Below are 21,031 nucleotides of genomic sequence, written 5' to 3'. Positions count from 1 at the left end.
AGCCTGGCCAATATGGTGAAACCCCGTCTCTACTAAAAACACAAAAATTAGCAGGGTGTGGTGGTACGTGCCTGTAGTCCCAGTTACTGGGGAGACTGAGGCAGAAGAATCACTTGAACCCGGGAGGCAGAGGTTGCAGTGAGCCGAGATCGCACCACTGCACTCCAGCCTGGCAGATAGGCGAGACTCTATCTAAAAAAAAAAAAAAAAAAAACTAGCCAGGCGTGGCAGCACGCGCCTGTAGTCCCAGCTACTCAGGAGGCTGAGGCAGGACAATCGCTTGAACCCAGGAGGCGAAAGGTGCAGTGAGCCGAAGGTTGCTGAGCGCCACTGCATTTCAGCCTGGGCAACAGAGTGAGACTCCATTTCAAAAAAAAAAAAAAAGCCAGTAAGAAATAACCAAGAATTGTTCCTTTTCCACAGAGATCATTCTAGAGACACTACTGAAGAGTTATCCAGTTGGTCACCTTAATTTTTAAAATATTATGCACCTTTTGGAAAAGGTAATACAATCATAAGGTTCCAAATTCCAAAAATATAAGAAAGTAATGAAGTCTCCCTCCCATCTTTGTTCCTCAACCACCACCAGTTCCCATCTTCTGACAACCAATGTTATCAATTTCTCATGCGTTTTCCAGATATTATTCTATGTATGCACAAGCAATTACTTATATCCACACTTCATAACAAAATTTGATTTAAAAAGATTAACATTCATGAGGGACTGCCTTAAGGATATAAGGCTCTATCATTCTTCTAGATCTGTGGTTCAACATTTATTGAGTCATGCATCCTTTTGAGAATCTAATGAAATTATGGATTTCTCCCCAGAGAGGATCACATTGCAACCAGTTATAAATGTGTATTTCACTGGATTCATAGACTTCCCTCATCTCCCACAAACTCATATACACAGACCCCAGCTTAACAAATTCCTGTATCAACAACCAGGAATTAGCTCTATCAGATATTAAAATGGTACATAAATAAGCAAATCAACAAGTAAGAAGTTGAGAAATAGTCCCATTTATGTACAGGAATTTAAGTGGCCAGGCACGGTGACTCACATCTATAATCCTAACACTGGGAGGTCGAGGCAGGCGGATCACCTGAGGTCAGGCGTTCGAGACCAGCCTGGCCAACATAGTGAAACCCCATCTCTACTAAAAATACAAAAATTAGCTGGGCATGGTGGCATACGCCTATAGTCCCGGCTACTCAAGAAGCTGAGGCAGGAAAATCATTTGAACCCAGAAGGCGGAGGTTGCAGTGAGCCAACTACTGCACTACTGCACTTCAGCCTGGGCAACACAGCAAGACTCTGTCTCAAAAAAAAAAAAAAAGAATGTAATTAATTTAGAATCTCAAATTTATTAATAGTGTTGAGACATGTGGAGAAAAAAGGACCTGAATCTGAATCAAAGATTCATATGTAAAAATTAGATGACAGAATCTTAGAATAGCCAGGCATGGTGTTGCACACCTGCAGTCCCAACTACTCAGGAGGCCAAGGCAAGAGGATTGCTTGAGCCCAGGAATTCAAGGGTCTAGTGCACTAAGATCATGCCTGTGAAAAGCCACTGCATGCAAGATCCTGTTTCTAAAAAAATATTATATATATATAAGAATATACTGTGTTGGCTGGGTGCAGTGGCTCACGCCTGTAATCCCAGCACTTTGGGAGGCTGAGGTGGGATCACTTGAGGTCAGGAGTTTGAGACCAGCCTGACCAACATGGTGAAACCCTGTCTCTACTAAAAAGACAAAATTAGCCAAGTGTGGTGGTGCACACCTGTAATCCTGGCTACTTGGGAGGCTGAGGCAGGAGAATCACTTGAACCTGGGAGGCAGAGGTTGCAGTGAGCCGAGATCACACCATTGCACTCCAGCCTGGACGACAGGGTGAAACTCCATCTCAAAAAAAAAAAAAAAAATACTGTAGTAAGAATTTTTTTGGAAAGTAAGGAAGATCTTTCTGAGTATGACACAAATTCCAGAAACCAAAAAGCAAATGTCAACAAATTTGATTACATAAAAATAAAAATTTTGACCAGGCGCAGTGGCTCACGCCTGTAATCCCAGCACTTTGGGAGGCAGGGGCAGGCGGATCACCTGAGGTCAGAAGTTCGAGACCAGCCTGGCCAACATGGTGAAACCCCATCTCTACTAACAATACAAAAATTAGCTAGGCATGGTGGCGCATGCCTGTAATCCCAGCTACTCAGGAAGCTAAGGTACAAGAATCGCTTGAACCTGGGAGGCGGAGGTTGCAGTGAGCCAAGATTGTGCCACAGTACTCCAGCCTGGGTGACAGAATGAGACTCCTTCTCAGAAAAAAAAAAAAAAAAAAAAACTTGTTGGCCAGATATGGTGGCTTACACCTGTAATCCCAGCACTTTGGGAAGTCAAGTGGGAGGATCACTGGAGCCCAGGAGTTCAAGACCAGCCTGGGCAACATGGCAAAACCCCATTTCCACAAAAAAATTTGAAAAATTAGCTGGGCGTGGTGGTACACACCTGTGGTCCTAGCTACTCCCAGCTGCTCAGGAGTCTGAGATGGGAGGATGGCTTCAGTCCAAGGTCAAGGCTGCAATGAGCTATAATTGCACCACTGCACTCCAGCCTGGGTGATAGATAGAGTGAGACTCTCTCACAAAAATAAAAATAAAAAATAAAAAAAATGTTGATGTGGAGCAACTGAAACCCTCAAACACTGCTGATGGAGATGTAAACTGCTGGTGGCAAAACAGTTTGGCAGTTTCTTTTAAAGATACGCTTCCATATAGCATCCACCCATTCCATTCCTATTTACCTAAGAATATGTCCATGTAAAGTCTTATACATGAATGTTCCTAGCAGCTTTGTTAATAGACAAAAACTGGAAACTATCCAAATATCCATCAACAGGTGAATGGATAAACTGTGATATATCCATATAGTGGAATACTACTCAGCAATAAAAAGGATATACTATTGATATACACAACATCGATCACGTCTACAATCCCAACAGCTTGGGGGGCCAAAACAAAGGACTGCTTGAGGCCAGGAGTTTGACACCAGCAGGGGCAACATAGTGAGACCCCACCTCTACGAAAATAAATAAATAAATAAAAATTAGGCCCAGTGGCACATGCCTGTAGTCCCAGCTTCTTGGGAGGCTGAGATGGGAGGATCCCTTGCGCCTAAGAGGATCCCCTGAGCCCAGAGATCTAGGCAACAGTGAGCCATGATTGTGTCACTGCACTCCAGCCTGGATGACAGAACAAGACTGTCTCAAAAAAAAATAATAAGAAGAAGCAGCTAAACGCCAAACAACAAAAGTATATACTGTAGGATTCCAAATACGAGTCATAAGCAAACTAATCTACAGTGACAGAACAGATCAGTGGCTCCCTGGAAATTAGGAGGAGTGGGGAAGAGAAAAGGGAGGGATTACAAAAGGCACAAGGAAACTTGAGAGTGATGAATATGTTAAGTTGACTGTAGTGATGGCTTCACAGGTGTATACATGTCACAACTCATCAAATATGTATTCTTTTAATATGTACAGTATATTGTACATTTTCACCCAACAAATTGGCAAAGATTTAAAAATATTAAAGCTGTTGGAAAAGCTGTGGAGAAACACACACTTTCATACATTATTGCTGGGAGTATAAAAAGGTACAACCTCTTATTTGTCAATATTTATCAAATTTTACAAATGTATATACCCTTTATGCCATTGATTTCAATTTGAAGTATTTTACATTACAGATATACTCATGAGTAGGTGAAATGACATGAACAAGGTGTGTGCAAAAGAAAAAGAAACCTGAAAGTCCAAGAGTAGAGGACGGCTTAAATAAATTATGGTCTATTTAGATAATGGAAGACTATGCAGCTAAAAAAAAATCAGGAAACAACATATAATAGGTTAAAAAATGCCAAGATACACTAGTAGAAAAAACAAGGCATAGAACATTGCCTTTAATATACTATTTATATTTTTAAAATAAGGGAAAGAATATATTCACATACATATATTTATTATGGAGGCATAAAATAGATGGCTGGAAGACATTTTACATTAGTTGTATATGGGGAAGAAACTAGTTGCAAGGAACAAAATAAAAAAGAGGCTTTTCATTATTTTTCTTTCTTTGAATTTCAAACCCACACAGAAATATCAAAAGAACTCTTCTTTCTATCAAGCCAGATCACCAGAGATCATTCTTAGCATTATTTTAGCCCCTTACAAGATTGCTTTTAATGAACTGCACTTTGATTTTATGTCATGGCCTCTACTATATATATTATATACAAACGACAGTGATTGCATCAGATGATAATTCCTCATCAGAATTCAAGGGAAAAATTCTTCTTAGGACCTTTGAGCTTGCTTTTTTTTTTTTTTTTTTTTTTTTGAGATGGAGTCTCGCTCTGTCACCCAGGCTGGAGTGCAGTGGCGTGATCTCGCTCACTGCAACCTCTGCCTCCCAGGTTCAGGCAATTCTCCTGTCTCAGCCTCCCTAGTAGCTGGGACTACAGGCATGTACCACCACACTTGGCTAATTTTATTTTTGGTAGAGACAAGATTTCGCCATGTTGGCCACACTGGTCTGAGCTTTCATTTTTAAAACACTTATCTCTGACCCATCTTATTTTCCTTGCTTTATTTTTATGTCAACTTCTTCAGGGATTAATTAGTATTATTTTATACTATTTTTTTTTTTCAGACATGGTCTCGCTCTGTCACTCAGGCTAGGGTGCAGTGGCACCATCATGGCTCACTGCAGCCTTCAACTCCTGGCCTCAAGTAATCCTCCTTCCTCCGCCTCCCAAAGTGCTGGGATTATAAGCATGAGCCACCATACCCGGCCTGAATTTCAAAAAGCATCATTAATCCATTCTACAATCCATCAGGTAACCAATTATATTTAATAATAATTCTGCCCAGGCATGGTGGCTCATGCCTGTAATTCCAGCACTTTGGGAGGCGGAGGCGGATTGATTGCTTGAAGTTTAAGACCAACCTGGGCAACATGGCGAAACCCTATCTCTACAAAAATTAGCTGGGCATGGTGGTGCACAACGGTCATCCTACTTATTAGGGAGACTGAGGTGGGAGCATCACTTGAGTCCAGAAGGTCAAGGCTGCACTGAACCATGAGCATGCCACTGCACTCCAGCCTAGGTGACACAGCAAGGCCCTGTCTCAAATAATGATAAAATAATAATAATTAACTCTGTCATAGCTACCATAAATGCTTTCAAATGGGTTTGCTGTAAGACTTCCAGCAACAGTAATATTATTTGTTCCAGTTCATTCATGTGCACCTAAATGGCCAAAAGACACATTTTTAACACTAGGATAATTGAACTTATGGCTGTTGGCATCATTAGCCTCATCCACATTCTACCCAACTGCAAAATAAAATAACAGTGTGTTTAAACCAGATTCTTGAAATGACATGATTGTACTTGTGCTGTCTAAATGAGAAGCCATTTTAATTCCAAAGGGACACAGGTCTTTTTTTTTTTTTTTGAGACAGGGTCTTGCTCTGTCACCCAGGCTAGAGTGCAGTGGTGTGATCATGGCTCACTGTGGTCTCAAACTCCTGGGCTCAAGCGAGTCTCCTGCCTCAGCTTCCCAAGTAGCTGGGACTATAAGCACATACCACCATGCCCAGCTAATTTAGTTTTTGTAGAGATGAGGTCTTGCTATGTTTCCCAGGCCGGTCTCAAACTCCTGAACTCAAGCAATCCCCCCATCTTGGCCTCCCAAAGTGCTGAGATTATAAGCCTGAGCCAACGCACCTGGCCTATCCTCCTTTTTCTACATCTATCAAATATCTATGAAACAGGTAAACAAACAAAACAGACAAAAATAAACAACATTTACCAGTAGCATAGATGGCTTTGTAAAGCAAATAAATACTCATTAAAACTTTCAATAGGCTTCTCCTGTAGCACATAGTCAATGCGTTGGCCTCCATTCAGCATCCCCACATTGATAGGCAGGACTTCTTCTTTAACTGCCACAGAGGTCTCTTCTGTGTTAACATCTGGATATGGAAGAACCATAATAAGAGTCTAAAACCTTTTGGCCTTCAGGGTTATCCTGTTAACTTCTCCTCACACTCCAAGTTTACCACAGAATGAGCTACTCTCTGTTCAGAGAGCTCTCTCCCATCTCTCTCAATCTCCTTCAAGCTCCTTCTCAGGTCACAGTAATTTTGTCCAATCCCCTTTTTTGCTTTTGCGCAAGACATCTCATTACCTATGCCACTGATAGCTAGGTTGTTTGCCTTGGGTTTATACTAAATGCAAGCAGGAATAGAGCTCTTTAGAAGTTGAAAACTAAAGCAAAAGAATGCAATATTAACTATGAAATTAAATGTGAAATTAAATTAAATTAACTATGAAAAACACCACACCATGGCATCCCTGTTATCTGGCAGCTGGTCAATGTGTACAGTGTCACTGACCACTAGGCTTCTCTGAAGTTGATTCAGGTTCTGCTTCAGTTTCTTCTGCTGTTTCTGAAGCTTGTAAGGCAGGGTATGGAGCTCTGGTAAAAGACTTCCAAGCCATCCGCAGCGAACCTAGCAAGTTGTTCTTAAGGTCCATACTCATCCTGGTCAAGCCCTCTCTCAGTTCTGAAACATATAAATAAAGAACATTAAATGATTTACAAAGAGTTTAGGGTCCAACATAGCTGAACAGAGTGAATGATGCCCTTTGCACTGGCCAAAAGGTCTAGAATTATCAAGTTCTATGCTCACACTTACCTAAGTGCATCCGCTTCCTGCCTTTATGATGTGGGATCAGCATTGGCTCAAATTCCACTCCTGGGACCACCATTGGTTCAATCCTATAGGCCACAGGATCAAACTACATAGGAAAAACAAGAGCTACATTTACCTCTGCTGAGCACAGTCTGGAAACTATATAACTTTTTTTTTTTTTTTGAGATGAGGTCTCGCTCTGTCACCCAGGCTGGAGTGCAGTGGTGCAATCATGGCTCACTGTAGCCTGCAACTCCCAGGCTCAAGCAATCCTCCTGCCTCGACCTCCCAAAGTGCTGGGATGACAGGCATTAGCCACCATGTACAACCAGAACTATGTATCTTAAGCAAGAATAATCATAAGTTCATTTAAAAAAATGTACAGTTCTGCTCCATCACTTCCAAATCAATACTATTGTAAGTTGTCTCATTGCTAGAGAATGGAATAGGAAAAAAAAATCAACACAACAGAAAATCCTATGTTCTTTAACAATAAGCCCTGATATTTAGGTAAAACCACAATAGCCGTACAATGCTTACAGGGTGATAAATATTGAAGAAACCTTTGCACGTTGGAAATCTGTAGTTGGGATCAATTCTTTTTAGTCCTCGGACAGTAAGGAACATTCCAATGGGAGATCCAAAGGCAAAGAATATTTCTGGTTTATAGATGAGCCGGGGGTATTTCACAGACACCTCAAAGGAGGAAAATAAAAGCATCTCTCATTAATAACAAAAGTTACATCTGTTTCTACCATACCAATAGCAAGTGGTAAAATGATCAAAGAGAATTAGTTACCTGCCCAATGCCAACATCCAGATAGTCACCATTTCTAGTATTACTGCTACTGCAGAACTCAGATTCTTTGGGGATGTTTGCCCCTGAAGCAGGCTGCAGGGTTGGTCTACTAATACCCTAAAGAATAAAAAATAGTTATGTGGAGAAGCTGGGCATGGTGGCATGCACCTGTAGTCCCAGCTACTCGGGACCCTGAGGTAGACAGGTAGGACTGTTTAAGCCCAAGAGTTCAAGTCCAACCTGGGCAACATAGTCTCTATTAAAAAAAAAATTATGGGGAGCTACTATATAGTAAAAGTATAGTCAAAGGATTATATAGTTTTCTACTGGTTTGAAAGGACCCTTGGGAAAGTTCTGAAATGGCAGCCAAAAATTCTAGGAAGATTTCCTCAGAAAACAAGATTAAATGATTGCCTTAAATTGTTAATTGACATTCTTACATGCTCTAAAATGATGAAAGTTGTACATAGCCATTTCAGCAGCGTTGAAACTTTAGGCAACAATCATAAGAGAAAACAATAGCGGGGCACTGTGGGAAGACAATGCTAAGGATTGCTAGAGTTCTATGAAGTGCTGTGCCTCTGTAATCAAGGGAAGTAGGATGTCGACGGGCTGGGCCAAGAACTGAATCTTTAAAAAGAACTGAGCCACCTGCTAAAAAGTTGGAAAAGAACGAACTACTGGCCAGGCATGGTGGCTCACGCCTGCAATCCCAGCATTTTGGGAAGCTGAGGTGGGCGGATCACTTGAGGTCAGGAGCTCAAGACCAGCCTGGCCAACATGGTGAAACCCAATACTAAAAATAAAAAATTAGCTGGGTGTGGTGTCGCGTGCCTGTAATCCCAGCTACTCAGGAAGCTGAAGCAGGAGAATCACTTGAACCCAGGAGGCGGAGGTTGCAAGTGATCCAAGATCGTGCAACTGCACTCCTGCCTGGGCGACAGTGCAAGACTCTGACTCAAAAAGAAAAAAAAAAGAAAAGAACTAACTAATAGATATGGAGAGAAATTCAGTGACCAGAAAAACTGAATGTGGAAGTACTCTTAACACAGGTAAACCTTGAGAACATTATGCTAAGTGAAAGAAGTCAGACACATAGCTCAAAAGGACATCCCATTTATATGGAATGTCCAAAATGAGCAAATCTGTAGAAACAGAAAGTAGATTAGTGGTTGACAGAGGCTGGGGGCAGGGAGCAAAGGGGAGTGACAGCAAATGGGTATGGGGTTTCCGTAAGGGACAATGGAAATGTGCTGAAATTGGATAGTGGTAATGGTTACATAACTCTATGAATATACTAAAAACCATTAAATTGTAAACTTTAAAAGGGTGAATTTTATGGTATGTGATGTGAATTAGATATGGGTAAAACTCTCATGAAAAGAAAAAAGCAAAAAAATAAATAAATAAATGGTAGGAGAATTCCAGAGGAGAGAAGACTTCTGAAGCTAATAACACTTTTAAGGATGTAAAAAAAGAAGGGCCAGGAGCGGTGCAGCACTTTGGGAGGCTGAGGCATGTGGGTCACCTGAGGTCAGGAGTTCAAGACCAGCCTGGCCAACATAGTGAAACCCCGCGTCTACTAAAAATACAAAAAGTTAGCTGGGCATGGTGGTGCACACCTGGAATCCCAGCTACTCAAGAGGATGAAGCAGGAGAATTGCCTGAACCTGGGAGGTAGAGGCTGCAGTGAGCTGAGATCACCCACTGTACTCCACCCCGGGCAACAGAGTGAGATTTCATTTCCAGAAAAAAAAAAAAAGAAAAGGATGTTAAAAAGAAAATGTGTTTAATTTCTAGAAAGAGAGCCAAAGATCGGCCAGGCGGGGTGGCTCACACCTGTAATCCCAGCACTTTGGGAGGCCAAGGTGGGCAGATCACAAGGTTAGAAGTTTGAGACCAGCCTGGCCAATATGGTGAAACCCCGTTTCTATTAGAAATACAAAAATTAGCCGGGCATGGTGGTGGGCGCCTGTAGTCCCAGCTACTCGGGAGGCTGAGGCAGGAGAATCGCTTGAACCCGGGAGGCGGAGGTTGCAACGAGCTGGGATCGCACCACTACACTCCAGCCTGAGTGACAACGCAAGACTCTGTCTCAAAAAGAAAAAAAAAAAAAAAAGAGGCCAGGCGCAGTGGCTCATGCCTGTAATCCCAGCACTTTGGGAGTCCGAGGCGGGCGGATCACGAGATCAGGAGATCGAGACCATCCTGGCTAACACAGTGAAACCCCATCTCTACTAAAAATACAAAAAATTAGCCGGGCGAGGTGGCAGGCGCCTGTAGTCCCAGCTACTCGGGAGACTGAGGCAGAAGAATGGTGTGAACCCCGGGGGGGCGGAGCCTGCAGTGAGCTGAAATCGCGCCACTGCACTCTAGCCTGGGCAACAGCAAGACTCCGCTCAAAAAAAAAAAAAAAGAGCCAAAGATCAATTACCAAAAAACTGCTTGGCTCCCCAGAGTAAATATCCCACAAAGCACAAGGACACACTATGGACATCAAAGAATTGCTTAGTCCAACAAGCTGTATTAGGCACATACCGTTGAGTTTTTTCTGGTGCTGAAATAGTTTAATATCTTCTTTCTTGGTCCTAAAGGAATTCCCATTTCCTGAAGATCTCGGTCTGTACATAAAGCCTAGGTATAGAAAATCAAGTCTTTCTTTATTTCCAGACAAAATAAAATCAATCCTGTCCCCTAAGAGGAATAAGGCCTAGGCACTCTGTTGCTGCCTAGGCCTCTCTCTAGTAGTAAAACATCATATAATAACTTCCAGAAAAAAGGACCTGTTTTATTCATGAAACAGCCCAAAATAGAATAGAAAATATCAATACTTATAATATCAATGTTACAATAATACAGACAACATTGTTATAGTTAAAAAAAAAAAAAACCCAGAGAAGTTGGGTATCTAAGGACTTCAGGACATAAAAATCTTCCTTGATTTTTGGCCGGGTGCAGTGGCTCACGCCTGTAATCCCAGCACTTTGGGAGGCCGAGGCGGGTGGATCATGAGGTCAGGAGATCGAGACCACGGTGAAACCCCGTCTCTATTAAAAATACAAAAATAAATTAGCCGGGCGCGGTGGCGGGTGCCTGTATTCCCAGCTACTCAGGAGGCTGAGGCAGGAGAATGGCGTGAACCCGGGAGGCGGAGAGCTTGCAGTTAGCCGAGATTACGCCACTGCACTCCAGCCTGGGTGAGAGAGCAAGACTCTGTCTCAAAAAAAAAAACTTCCTTGATTTCTATACAGACTTAGATGTCACATGCCTGAGAAGGACTATACTCCTGCTGATGAACGCAAGCACTGAGAACATACAGCAAACACACAAGTATGGAAGAGACTAACAATCAAGATCTCAAGTGTCACTCATCTTTTTTTTTTTTTTTTTTTTTTAGAGGGGGAGTCTTGCTCTGTCACCCAGGCTGGAGTGCAGTGGCGTGACCTCAGCTCACTGCAACCTCCACCTCCTGGGTTCAAGTGATTCTCCTGCCTCAGCCTCCCAAGTAGCTGGGATTACAGGCCCACACCACCACACCCAGCTAATTTTTGTATTTTTAGTAGAGACAGGGTTTCACCATGTTGACTAGGCTGGTCTCGAACTCCTGACCTCATGATCTGCCCATCTCGGCCTCCCAAAGTGCTGGGATTACAGGCGTGAGCCACCACACCCAGCCAACTGTCACTCATTTGATTAGGGAAGACTTCCTGCACCTTATGAGACCAGGCTAATTCTTACAACACGGTGTACTTTTCCTTACTTCTTATTGTAATTGCCATGATGTGTGTGATTATTTAACATGTGTCTTCCCCAGTAAACTATAAACACTATGAGGTCAGGGATCATATGTCTTATTCACCAATCTATCCAGTACTTGGTATAGTAAGCATTTTCTAAATATCTGTTAAATGAGTGAATGTATCACAAACCAGAAAAAGGCACAACAAAAATGGAAAAAAACAAAAAACAAACAAACAAGCTGGCTGGGCATGGTGGCTCACACATGTAATCCCAGCACTTTGGGAGGCCAAGGTGGGTGGATCACGGGGTCAGGAATTCCAGACCAGCCTGGCCAAGAGACCAGCTTGGCCAATGCTGTGAAACCCCATCTCTACTAAAAATATAAAAACTAGCCAGGCGTGGTGGCAGGCACCTGTAATCCCAGCTACTTGGGAGGCTGAGGCAGGAGAACTGCTTGAACCCAGGAGACAGAGGTTGCAGTGAACCGAAGATCACACCACTGTACTCCAGCCTGGGCAAGAGTGAGACTCCAACTCAAAAAATAAGTAAATAGAAAATAAACAAGCAAATAACAGTAGAGCTCTTGAAAGTACAACAGAAAATTAGAGTTGGAATAGCTAATGGTTATTTGTTTGTTCTTGCACTCATGTTTTCTATGAGCCGTACTGGTTAGTCTGCTCCATTGCTCTATGAATATCAATATGGCCATCTGAACTTTGAACTTCCACAAAGCAAAGGTCACTTGATATGATAAAAAGCAAATAAATAATGCTAAGGAACATTAATGATAAAGTATATATGACTAAAAAGTATCTAAAGGGTAGGCTCTTCAGTAAACATGATAAACAATAAAAATACTGAAAATGGCTTGGCATAAAGTTTTAAAAGATTATTTTTACCAGAGCTTCCTTATCTACTTTCTCCTTCTCAAAGATATCAAAGAATTCAGAGAGCTGAAGTTTCTTCAAATCTTCCTCTAGTGTAGGTGTATCTCCTTGATCCATTACAATATTTAGCGAATCCTAAAAATTAAATTATAAAGCTCATATTCTTGAAATTCATTTAGTTTCCTTTATTAATACTATTTTGCAGTAAAGAAATACATAGATTTCCACAGCAATGTATCTTAACTTTAACAAATTGTCATTTATGCAAGAAAAAAATTAAGAGGTTCCAAGGTTTTGCAACTTCAATTGAAAATATGTTTTTAAAGAAATGAGTAAAATATTCATCATCATTAACAAACATTTGCTGAATTTTAAGGGAGCTCAGTGCTTAAGAAATTAGGAAAACAGTGCTTAAGAAATAAAACAGTCTAGGCTGGGCGTGGTGGCTCAAATCTGTAATCCCAGCACTTTGGGAGGCCGAGGTGGGTGGATCACAAGGTCAGGAGTTCAAGACCAGTCTGACCAACACCCGGTCTCTACTAAAGATACAAAAATTAGCCGGGTACGGTGGTGTGCACCTGTAATCCCAGCTACTGGGAAGGCTGAGGCAGGAGAATCATTTGAACCCTGGAGGCAGAGGTTGCAGTGAGCCGAGATCGTGCCACTGCATTCTAGCCTGGGTGACAGAGCAAGGACTGTCTCAAAAAAAAAAAAAAAAGAAATAGAAATAGAAATAAAACAGTCTAAGACAAAAGCTCTGCTCTGGAGGAACTCATGGTCCAACAGGAGAAATAGGTACCAAATCAATCCTACAGATGATACGTGGTTATAGGAATTTTTACTAAAATAATGTTTAAACATCAAGTCCCCAATACTTTCAAACAGAGTTTCTATAAATCATATCAATTTGTAGCCAATTCATTCATTTGTTCATATGCAAACTTCATTTAGCTCAATGATTCCGTAACTCTATTAACAGATCAGCAGTGCATATTTTTGAAACGGAGTCTCACTCTGTCACCCAGGCTGGAGTGCAGTGGCACGATCTCAGCTCACTGCAACCTCCACCTCCCAGGTTCAAGCGATTCTCTTGCTTCAGCCTCCCAAGTAGCTGGGATTACAGGCACACACCACCATGCACAGCTAATTTTTGTATTTTTAGTACAGATGGGGTTTCACCATGTTGGCCAAGCTGGTCTTGAACTCCTGACCTAAGGTGATCCACCAGTCTCAGCCTCTCAAAGTGCTGAGATTACAGGCATGAGCCACCACGCCCCCCCAGCGGTGCATATTCACAAAAGAAAATAAGATGCCTATGGTTTAGAATATAACAATTATTATTTGTAGAAGCATGTTACTATCTTGCTTCTATCATCCAAGAATGATAGAGATAATTAAAAGTCTGTTAAAATGAAAATAAGTGTAAATGTAATGTCATGACATGAAACTAAACTCAGGCAAAAACAAAAAATAAGTCTAAAATCTATAAATCCTTACTAAGGAAAACTACAAGAAAACCTAGCTGAACATCTAAATTACCTTTTCACTGTCAATATCCCCCAAAGAATCTTTCTGATTTGTTAGGATATCAAACAATATAAGCGAACCTATAATAGAAGAAGGGACAATTTCTAAGCATTAGCACTAAATGGCTGTCTGTTATACAAAAAAGGCACAAGCCAATTACATATGTAAGCACAAATCTACACAGCAAGGAGTCTTTCTTTCCAATTTACCACCACCCTTCCAACCCCTTCCAAATTTCTTGATCACAGACCACTTCTAGACCTGTGAATTTCATACTGATAAAAGACACTGTGCTTCAAAAACAGGTGTCTTTAAAATGTGATAGTCTTCTCTGGTCACACAGAACTCATTTTGTTACCTAAACTATGACCAGCAATGGATACACCCCCTTTGAAATCAGGGTTCCTCTGCAGAAAAAGTGTGTATATTCGGTTCATTTCAGAAGCAACTGTGTCCACAATAGTCTGACAGTAGGTGGGACTATTGTAGAAGAAGACATCCAGAATTGTGTCATTGGTGAAGTGCCTGAGGCGGTTAATGCTGGGCAGGGTTATTCGCTGCAGATCTCTGAAAAAAGGAAAAATAATTTAAGCAGGAAACCTAAATACACTTAATAGCCGCTTCCAATTTTAAGCCTTCAAGCTTAAACATTTTATAACAAACAATTGTCGATTTATAGGAAAAAACAAAAAGAGGACAAAAGAACATGTATAATGAAGCCAGAGGGATGTGATAAGCAAAATTCAGAGTATAAAAAACCCTACACCTGTTGTTTCCTGACTTTTTTTAATGATGGCCATTCTAACTGGTGTGAGATGTCAGGAAACAACAGGTGCTGGAGAGGATGTGGAGAAATAGGAACACTTTTACACTGTTGGTGGGACTGTAAACTAGTTCAACCATGGTGGAAGTCAGTGTGGCGATTCCTCAGGGATCTAGAACTAGAAATACCATTTGACCCAGCCATCCCATTACTGGGTATATACCCAAAGGACTATAAATCATGCTGCTATAAAGACACATGCACACGTATGTTTACTGCGGCACTATTCACAATAGCAAAGACTTGGAACCAACCCAAATGTCCAACAACGATAGACTGGATTAAGAAAATGTGGCACATATACACCATGGAATACTATGCAGCCATAAAAAAGGATGAGTTCATGTCCTTTGTAGGGACATGGATGAAACTGGAAAACATCATTCTCAGTAAACTATCGCAAGGACAAAAAACCAAACACCGCATGTTCTCACTCATAGGTGGGAATTGAACAATGAGAACTCATGGACACAGGAAGGGGAACATCACACTCCGGGGACTGTTGTGGGGTTGGGGGAGGGGGGAGGGACAGCATTAGGAGATATACCTAATGCTAAATGACGAGTTAATGGGTGCAGGAAATCAACATGGCACATGGATACATATGTAACAAACCTGCACATTGTGCACATGTACCCTAAAACCTAAAGTATAACAAAAAAATAAAATAAAATAAAATAAACAGAAAAAAAAAACCCTACAAGTCAAACCCATTTCTTCCATACATAAACTGCAAGAAAACAACAGATGTAGACAGAGAGGTAAGTGGTAATCAAGAAATTAAAGAGACTTTTTTTCTTTTCCTTTTTTTTTTTTTTGAGACAGAGTCTCGCTCCATTGCCCAGGCTGGAGGGCAGTGGCACAATCTCAGCTCACTGTAACCTCTGCCTCCCGGGTTCAAGCGATTCTCCTGCCTCAGCCTCCCAAATAGCTGGAATTGCAGGCATGTGCCACTATGCCCAGCTAATTTTTGTATTTTTAGTAGTGACAGGGTTTTGTCATGTTAGCCAGGCTGGTCTCAAACTCCTGACCTCAGATGATCCACCTGCCTCGGCCTCCCAAAGCACTGGGATTACAAGCATGAGCCACCATGCCCAGCCCAAGAGAGACTTATAATATAAGACATATCAACTAATTGCAATGTATGGACTTTATTTGGATCCCAGTTTAAAACATGTTTGTAATTATATAAATATGTATATAAAAATTAATGTATAATTATATAATTAATGTATATAAAAATATGTATAAAATATGTATATAAAATATAATAGACAACTGGAAATTTGAACACTGACTAGGTATTTGATGATATTAAGAAATTTTTAAGTGTGATAATAGTGTTATGGTTACACATTTTTTAAGTCCTTTAAAATACACTGTTCAGGGCCAGGCGCGGTGGCTCATGCCTGTAATCCCAGCACTTTGGGAGGCTGAGGCAGACAGATCACGAGGTCCAAAGTTCGAGACCAGTCTGTCCAACAGAGTGAAACCCCGTCTCTACTAAAAATACAAAAAATTAGCCAGGTGTGGTGATGTGCACCTTTATCCCAGCTACTTGGGAGGCTGAGACAAGAGAATCACATGAACCCAGGAGGCGGAAGTTGCAGTGAGCTGAAATCGCGCCACTGCACTCCAGCCCAGGCAACAGTGCAAGACTCTGTCTCAAAAACAAACAAACAAACAAAAAATACTGTTCAGGCCAGCACAGTGGCTCACACCTGTAATCCCAGCACTTTGGGAGGCTGAGGCAGGCAGATCACGAGGTCAGGAGTTCAGCCTGGCCAATATGGTGAAACCCTGTCTCTACTAAGAAATACAAAAATTAGCTGCTGGGCACTGTGGCGCATGACTGTAGTCCCAGCCACCTGGGAGGCTGAGGCAGGAGAACTGCTGGAACCCAGGAGGCAGAGGTTGCAGTAAGCCGAGACTGTGCCACTGCACTCCAGCCTCGGTGACATAGCAACACTCCATCTCAAAAATAAAATATACTGTTCAGGCCAGGCACTGTGGCTCACACCTGTAATCCCAGCATTTTAGGAGGCCAAGGCAGACAGATTGCTTGAGCCCAAGAGCTCAAAACCAGCTTGGCCAACACGGTAAAAGGCCATCTCTACAAAAAACAGAAAAATCATCTGGATCGGGCCAGGCACGGTGGCTCACGCCTGTATTCCTAGCACTTGGGGAGGCCGAGACGGGCGAATCACCTGAGGTCAAGAGTTCGAGACCAGCCTGACCAACGTGGAGAAACCCTATTTCTACCAAAAATACAAAATTAGCCAGGCATAGTGGCGCATGCCTGTAATCCCAGCTACTCGGGAGGCCGAGACTGGGAACTGCTTGAACCCGGGAGGCGGAGCTTGCGGTGAGCTGAGATCACGCCACTGCACTCCAGCCTGGACAAGAGCGAAACTCCATCTCAAAAAAAAGAAAAAAAAAATCAACTGCGAGTGGTGCCACATGCCTGTAGTCCCAGCAGTACTTGGGAGGCTGGGGCGGGAGGATCACCTGAGCCCGAGGAGGTCTAGGTTGCAGTGAGCTGTGATCACACCACTGCACTCCAACCAAAAAAAAAAAAGATACAAACTGAAACATTTACAGATGAAATTACAGGATTTCTAAGATAAAAATCATATGGTGATGAAGGGGCATTAGATAGGGCATGAAGATACGGATGAGGCAGAACCAGCCATGTGTTGAGGCTTGTCAGGGCTGGGTAATCAGTACACAAGGATTCATCATATACACTACTTCTGTGAACAAAATTATCTGTAATAAAAAAAGTTTTCTAAAAAGACAAAACAAAAAATGTAAAAGGCTTCTCCTGGAATTCTCAGCAGTAATGTTTTTTGATTACATGTCAAACGATAAAGAGATCAGCTCCCTCTCTCAATGCACAATTTCTAAAAGCAGAAAAAGGTGTGAGTGCCGGGTACCAAAAGCAAACAGAATTCATATCTGGCAGAGGAAGACCACGCTGACAAAATCTAACATCCAGTTAAAGGTTTCTTAAAATTCCCAGAAAGATTCCTCAAATATTCAACCACTTCTGCAATTTATAAGGGCTATGTGCCCTTAGTAACTAACCTCTTAGCATCTGCTCAAATATTGAAGAATCCAGACCCCACCACAGTGTTTGGCAAATGGAATATACCCAAATCACAGGGTACTGAGAACTGAGACACAGAATCAGAAAAGCCATTTCTGAGACCAGCATGGAAACAATGCTGACTACTTCCTGCATCTCCTGGTTCTATTCTAGAACTATATTAGAAACACACCACTTGCTGGAGAGCCCCATAGCTAGATATCCTCAATTTAAGCAACATTCTCTGTCATTACCATAAAATTTACAAACAAAACTAATGGTCTTGTACCTTAAGAAAGCCATCACTTAAAAGTCACTGTACCAATTATACCTCAAGTTATAAATGCTAATAGTTTAATGTTTGAGAACTCCTCCCTTTTTTCTAAATTTGGACAAATATTATTTAAATATAATAACAAAAGGAACAACAAAATACATTGTACATCTTGGGGTACGGCTGGCTTTTGACATCTGAAGATGGAAATGGTTATACACTATGGGAAGATAGCAGTATTTGGCTTTAATGCTAAAGATACAATGAAGCTGTAATAGTAAATACTAGTGAGCCAGTAAAACATGCTGAAGATACACACAGCTCTCTACTCCTAACCAGGGCTAATTAAACCAAGGGACTGATCAGCATTTAATAGCATATCTCTAAGAAATTTTAAATATTCAGTCAGCTATAGCATAAAAATGTCCCCAAGCATAGCAATGATCATAAAATATAATCACAGCTAACAACTCGAAGGTATTAAGTATTACTCACACATCCACACCAGTAGAATGCAAAGGACTGTGCCAGTTGACTGGAAGAAATTCTACCCTCCCAATCTGCTGATTTTCTTGGGCTTTCTTAAAATGTGTCTGTAGCAAGTTCAAGGAAACACTGCGAAAATCATTAACTGGAAAAGAAAATTAACTTATGCATCAACAATGAAGTAACAAATCTGTAGAATTTGGATGCAACAAATCATACTCTAACTACATTTGCACAGAACACATACTGACTTCCATCAAAAATAAAGTGGTATCCAGGAAAAATTATGAATGCATATAGGAAAAGATGTTTCTTTAATAACTTTTTTTTTTTGAGATGGAGTACTGCTCTGTAACCCAAGCTGGAGTGCGGTGGCGAGATCTCACCTCACTGCAGCCTCCACCTCACTGGTTTAAGCAATTCTCCTGCCTCAGCCTCTTGAGGATCTGGGATTACAGGCACATACCACCACGCCCAGCTAATTTTTATATTTTTAGTAGAGATGGGGTTTTGCCCTGTTGGCCAGGCTGGTCTTGAACTCCTGACTTTAGGTGATCTGCCTGCCTTGGCCCCCCAAAGTGCTGGGATGACAGGTGTGAGCCACCATGCCTGGCCTAACAACTTGATTTTACCATACTAAATATTTCATCAAAAGAAGGCTAACTTCAGGCCAGGAGCAGTGGCTCATGCCTGTAATCCCAGCACTTTGGGGCGCCGAGGCAGGTGGATCGTATGAGGCCGGGAGTTCAAGACCAGCCTGGCCAACATGGCAAACCCCCATCTACTAAAAATACAAAAATTAGCAAGGCATGGTGGTGTGCGCCTGTAATCCCAGCTACTCAGGAGGCTGAGGCAGGATAATCACTTGAACTCGGGAGGCAGAGGTTGCAGTGAGCTGAGTTTACACCACTACACTCCAGCCTGGGCAACAGAGCAAAACTCTGTCTCAGGAAAAAAAATAGTATATTTAAAAACAAAAAAAAAGGAAAAGGAAAAAAAAGAAAGCTAACTTCAAAACGTCGGCATCATGGGAACTGTTTCAATATTTTTTTTAATCACATGACAATACAATACACAGTCTTGCAGTTGAATTCCTATCCTAACTTTCTGATTCTTATAAACAAACACCACCCAATACTTTAAAGAAAAAAAATACACTGTTGTTTGAAATTCATATCACATCAGTCTCAACCTTCCACAATACAATTCTAGTTTATGTTTAGAACCATCAGCCAGTTAGAATAAGACACCCTAATTGGAACAATTAAACTTTGAATACTATCAGGTTTTAGAGGACACCTTTCTTTTTTTTTGAGGTCTCACTCTGTTGCCCAGGCTGGAGTGCAGTGGCCCGATCTTGGCTCACTGAAACCTCTGCCCTCCGAGTTCAAGTGATTCTCTTGCCTCAGCCTCCCGACTAGCTGGGATTACAGGCGCCTGCCACCGCGCCCAGCTAATTTTTGTATTTTTAGTAGAGATGGGGTTTCACAATCTTGGCCAGGCTGGTCTCGAACTCCTGACCTTGTGATCCACCCGCCTTGGCCTCCCAAAGTGCTCAGATTACAGGCGTGAGCCATCGCACCCAGCCTAGAGGACACCTTTCAAAATCTAGTTATACTAATGACTTAAATCCTCCAATTACAATATCAAAGGTTTATCATAGTATGAATTACAAAAATGATTGATGCTTCTGTTATTCATTAAACTCTATCATCTTTACAGTTCCCTGTAAATTTGAAATAGAAATAGGACCATCACATCATAAAACACAATTTTATAGGGATTAACTGCTTGTTCATTCAAGACTATTACGATAGTTAAGAGTATAAACTATTAGCCTCAGGAATTTCCTAGCACTTCAGGTCTAAGCTGAGAAGCTTTACTACCTCACCACCTGTCTTTAACTCTCTAAATCTTCTTATGCAGCTAAGACAATAGACCAAAGACAAGGCTTTATCTCAGCTCACAAGAGCACTGATTAATATTCTCTCACATGCTTTGCAAACCTACCACACTGTACAATGCTTCGAAAGCGGAGATCACAAGCTGGTCCAATCCCATGGACTACAAAAACCAAGTGATCTATTTGTAAAGGTTCTCCTATAAATGAAATTAAAAAGAAAATTATTCTGTATAGTCATGTATTCTAATATCATTCACCATGAAAAGGTTATAAATATGAGCAAGTTACAAGATGAACAGATAATTTAAAACATATAAAATAGTCCTTTAAGTACCTAGCAAAAATACATTGATTTTACTTGGTTTCTAATTTATCTTGAAATAAGTCTGTAAAATTTTTTTCAGGATTTTTTTCTTTTTTTTCTGATCTCTGAAAAAGAAAACTCGGCTGGGCGCGGTGGCTCATGCCTGTAATCCCAGCACTTTGGGAGGCCAAGGCAGGCAGATCACGAGGTCAGGAGTTCGAGACCAGCCTGACCAACACAGTGAAACTTCGTATCTACTAAAAATACAAAATTAGCCGGGTGTGGTGGCACATGCCTGTAATCCCAGCTACTCGCGAGGCTGAGGCAGAAGAATCGCTTGAACCCTGGAGGTGGCAGAGTTTGCAGTGAGCCGAGATCACACCACTGCACTCCAGCCTGGGTGACAGAGCAAGATTCTGTCTCAAA

At 41.6% G+C, this 21,031-nt stretch overlaps 1 protein-coding gene across 3 annotated transcripts in view; it reads right to left on the bottom strand.

Annotated features, from left to right (window-relative positions):
• The window catches only part of DDHD2 (DDHD domain containing 2), a 32,051-nt gene that overhangs the window by 3,169 nt on the left and 7,851 nt on the right, over positions 1-21,031 (bottom strand). For 2 of the 3 annotated variants that reach the window (XM_032144035.2, XM_032144033.2), the window contains exons 6-16: positions 20,409-20,498; positions 18,408-18,543; positions 14,086-14,294; positions 13,740-13,807; positions 12,213-12,335; positions 10,111-10,206; positions 7,573-7,689; positions 7,314-7,469; positions 6,777-6,879; positions 6,474-6,644; positions 5,888-6,050 (exon numbers count right to left, since the gene is read on the bottom strand). In XM_032144035.2, coding sequence (XP_031999926.1) covers positions 5,888-6,050; positions 6,474-6,644; positions 6,777-6,879; positions 7,314-7,469; positions 7,573-7,689; positions 10,111-10,206; positions 12,213-12,335; positions 13,740-13,807; positions 14,086-14,294; positions 18,408-18,543; positions 20,409-20,498 — 1,432 coding nt within the window. The remainder of the gene's footprint in view (positions 1-5,887; positions 6,051-6,473; positions 6,645-6,776; positions 6,880-7,313; positions 7,470-7,572; positions 7,690-10,110; positions 10,207-12,212; positions 12,336-13,739; positions 13,808-14,085; positions 14,295-18,407; positions 18,544-20,408; positions 20,499-21,031) is intronic. The other variant, XM_032144036.2, reaches the window with a different exon arrangement.

Source organism: Hylobates moloch, unplaced genomic scaffold (assembly GCF_009828535.3).
Source record: "Hylobates moloch isolate HMO894 unplaced genomic scaffold, HMol_V3 SCAFFOLD_22, whole genome shotgun sequence".
Classification (NCBI taxonomy): Eukaryota; Metazoa; Chordata; class Mammalia; order Primates; family Hylobatidae; genus Hylobates; species Hylobates moloch.
The sequence above is the reverse complement of the archived record's forward strand: the minus strand, read 5'-3'. Positions and strand labels throughout refer to the sequence as shown.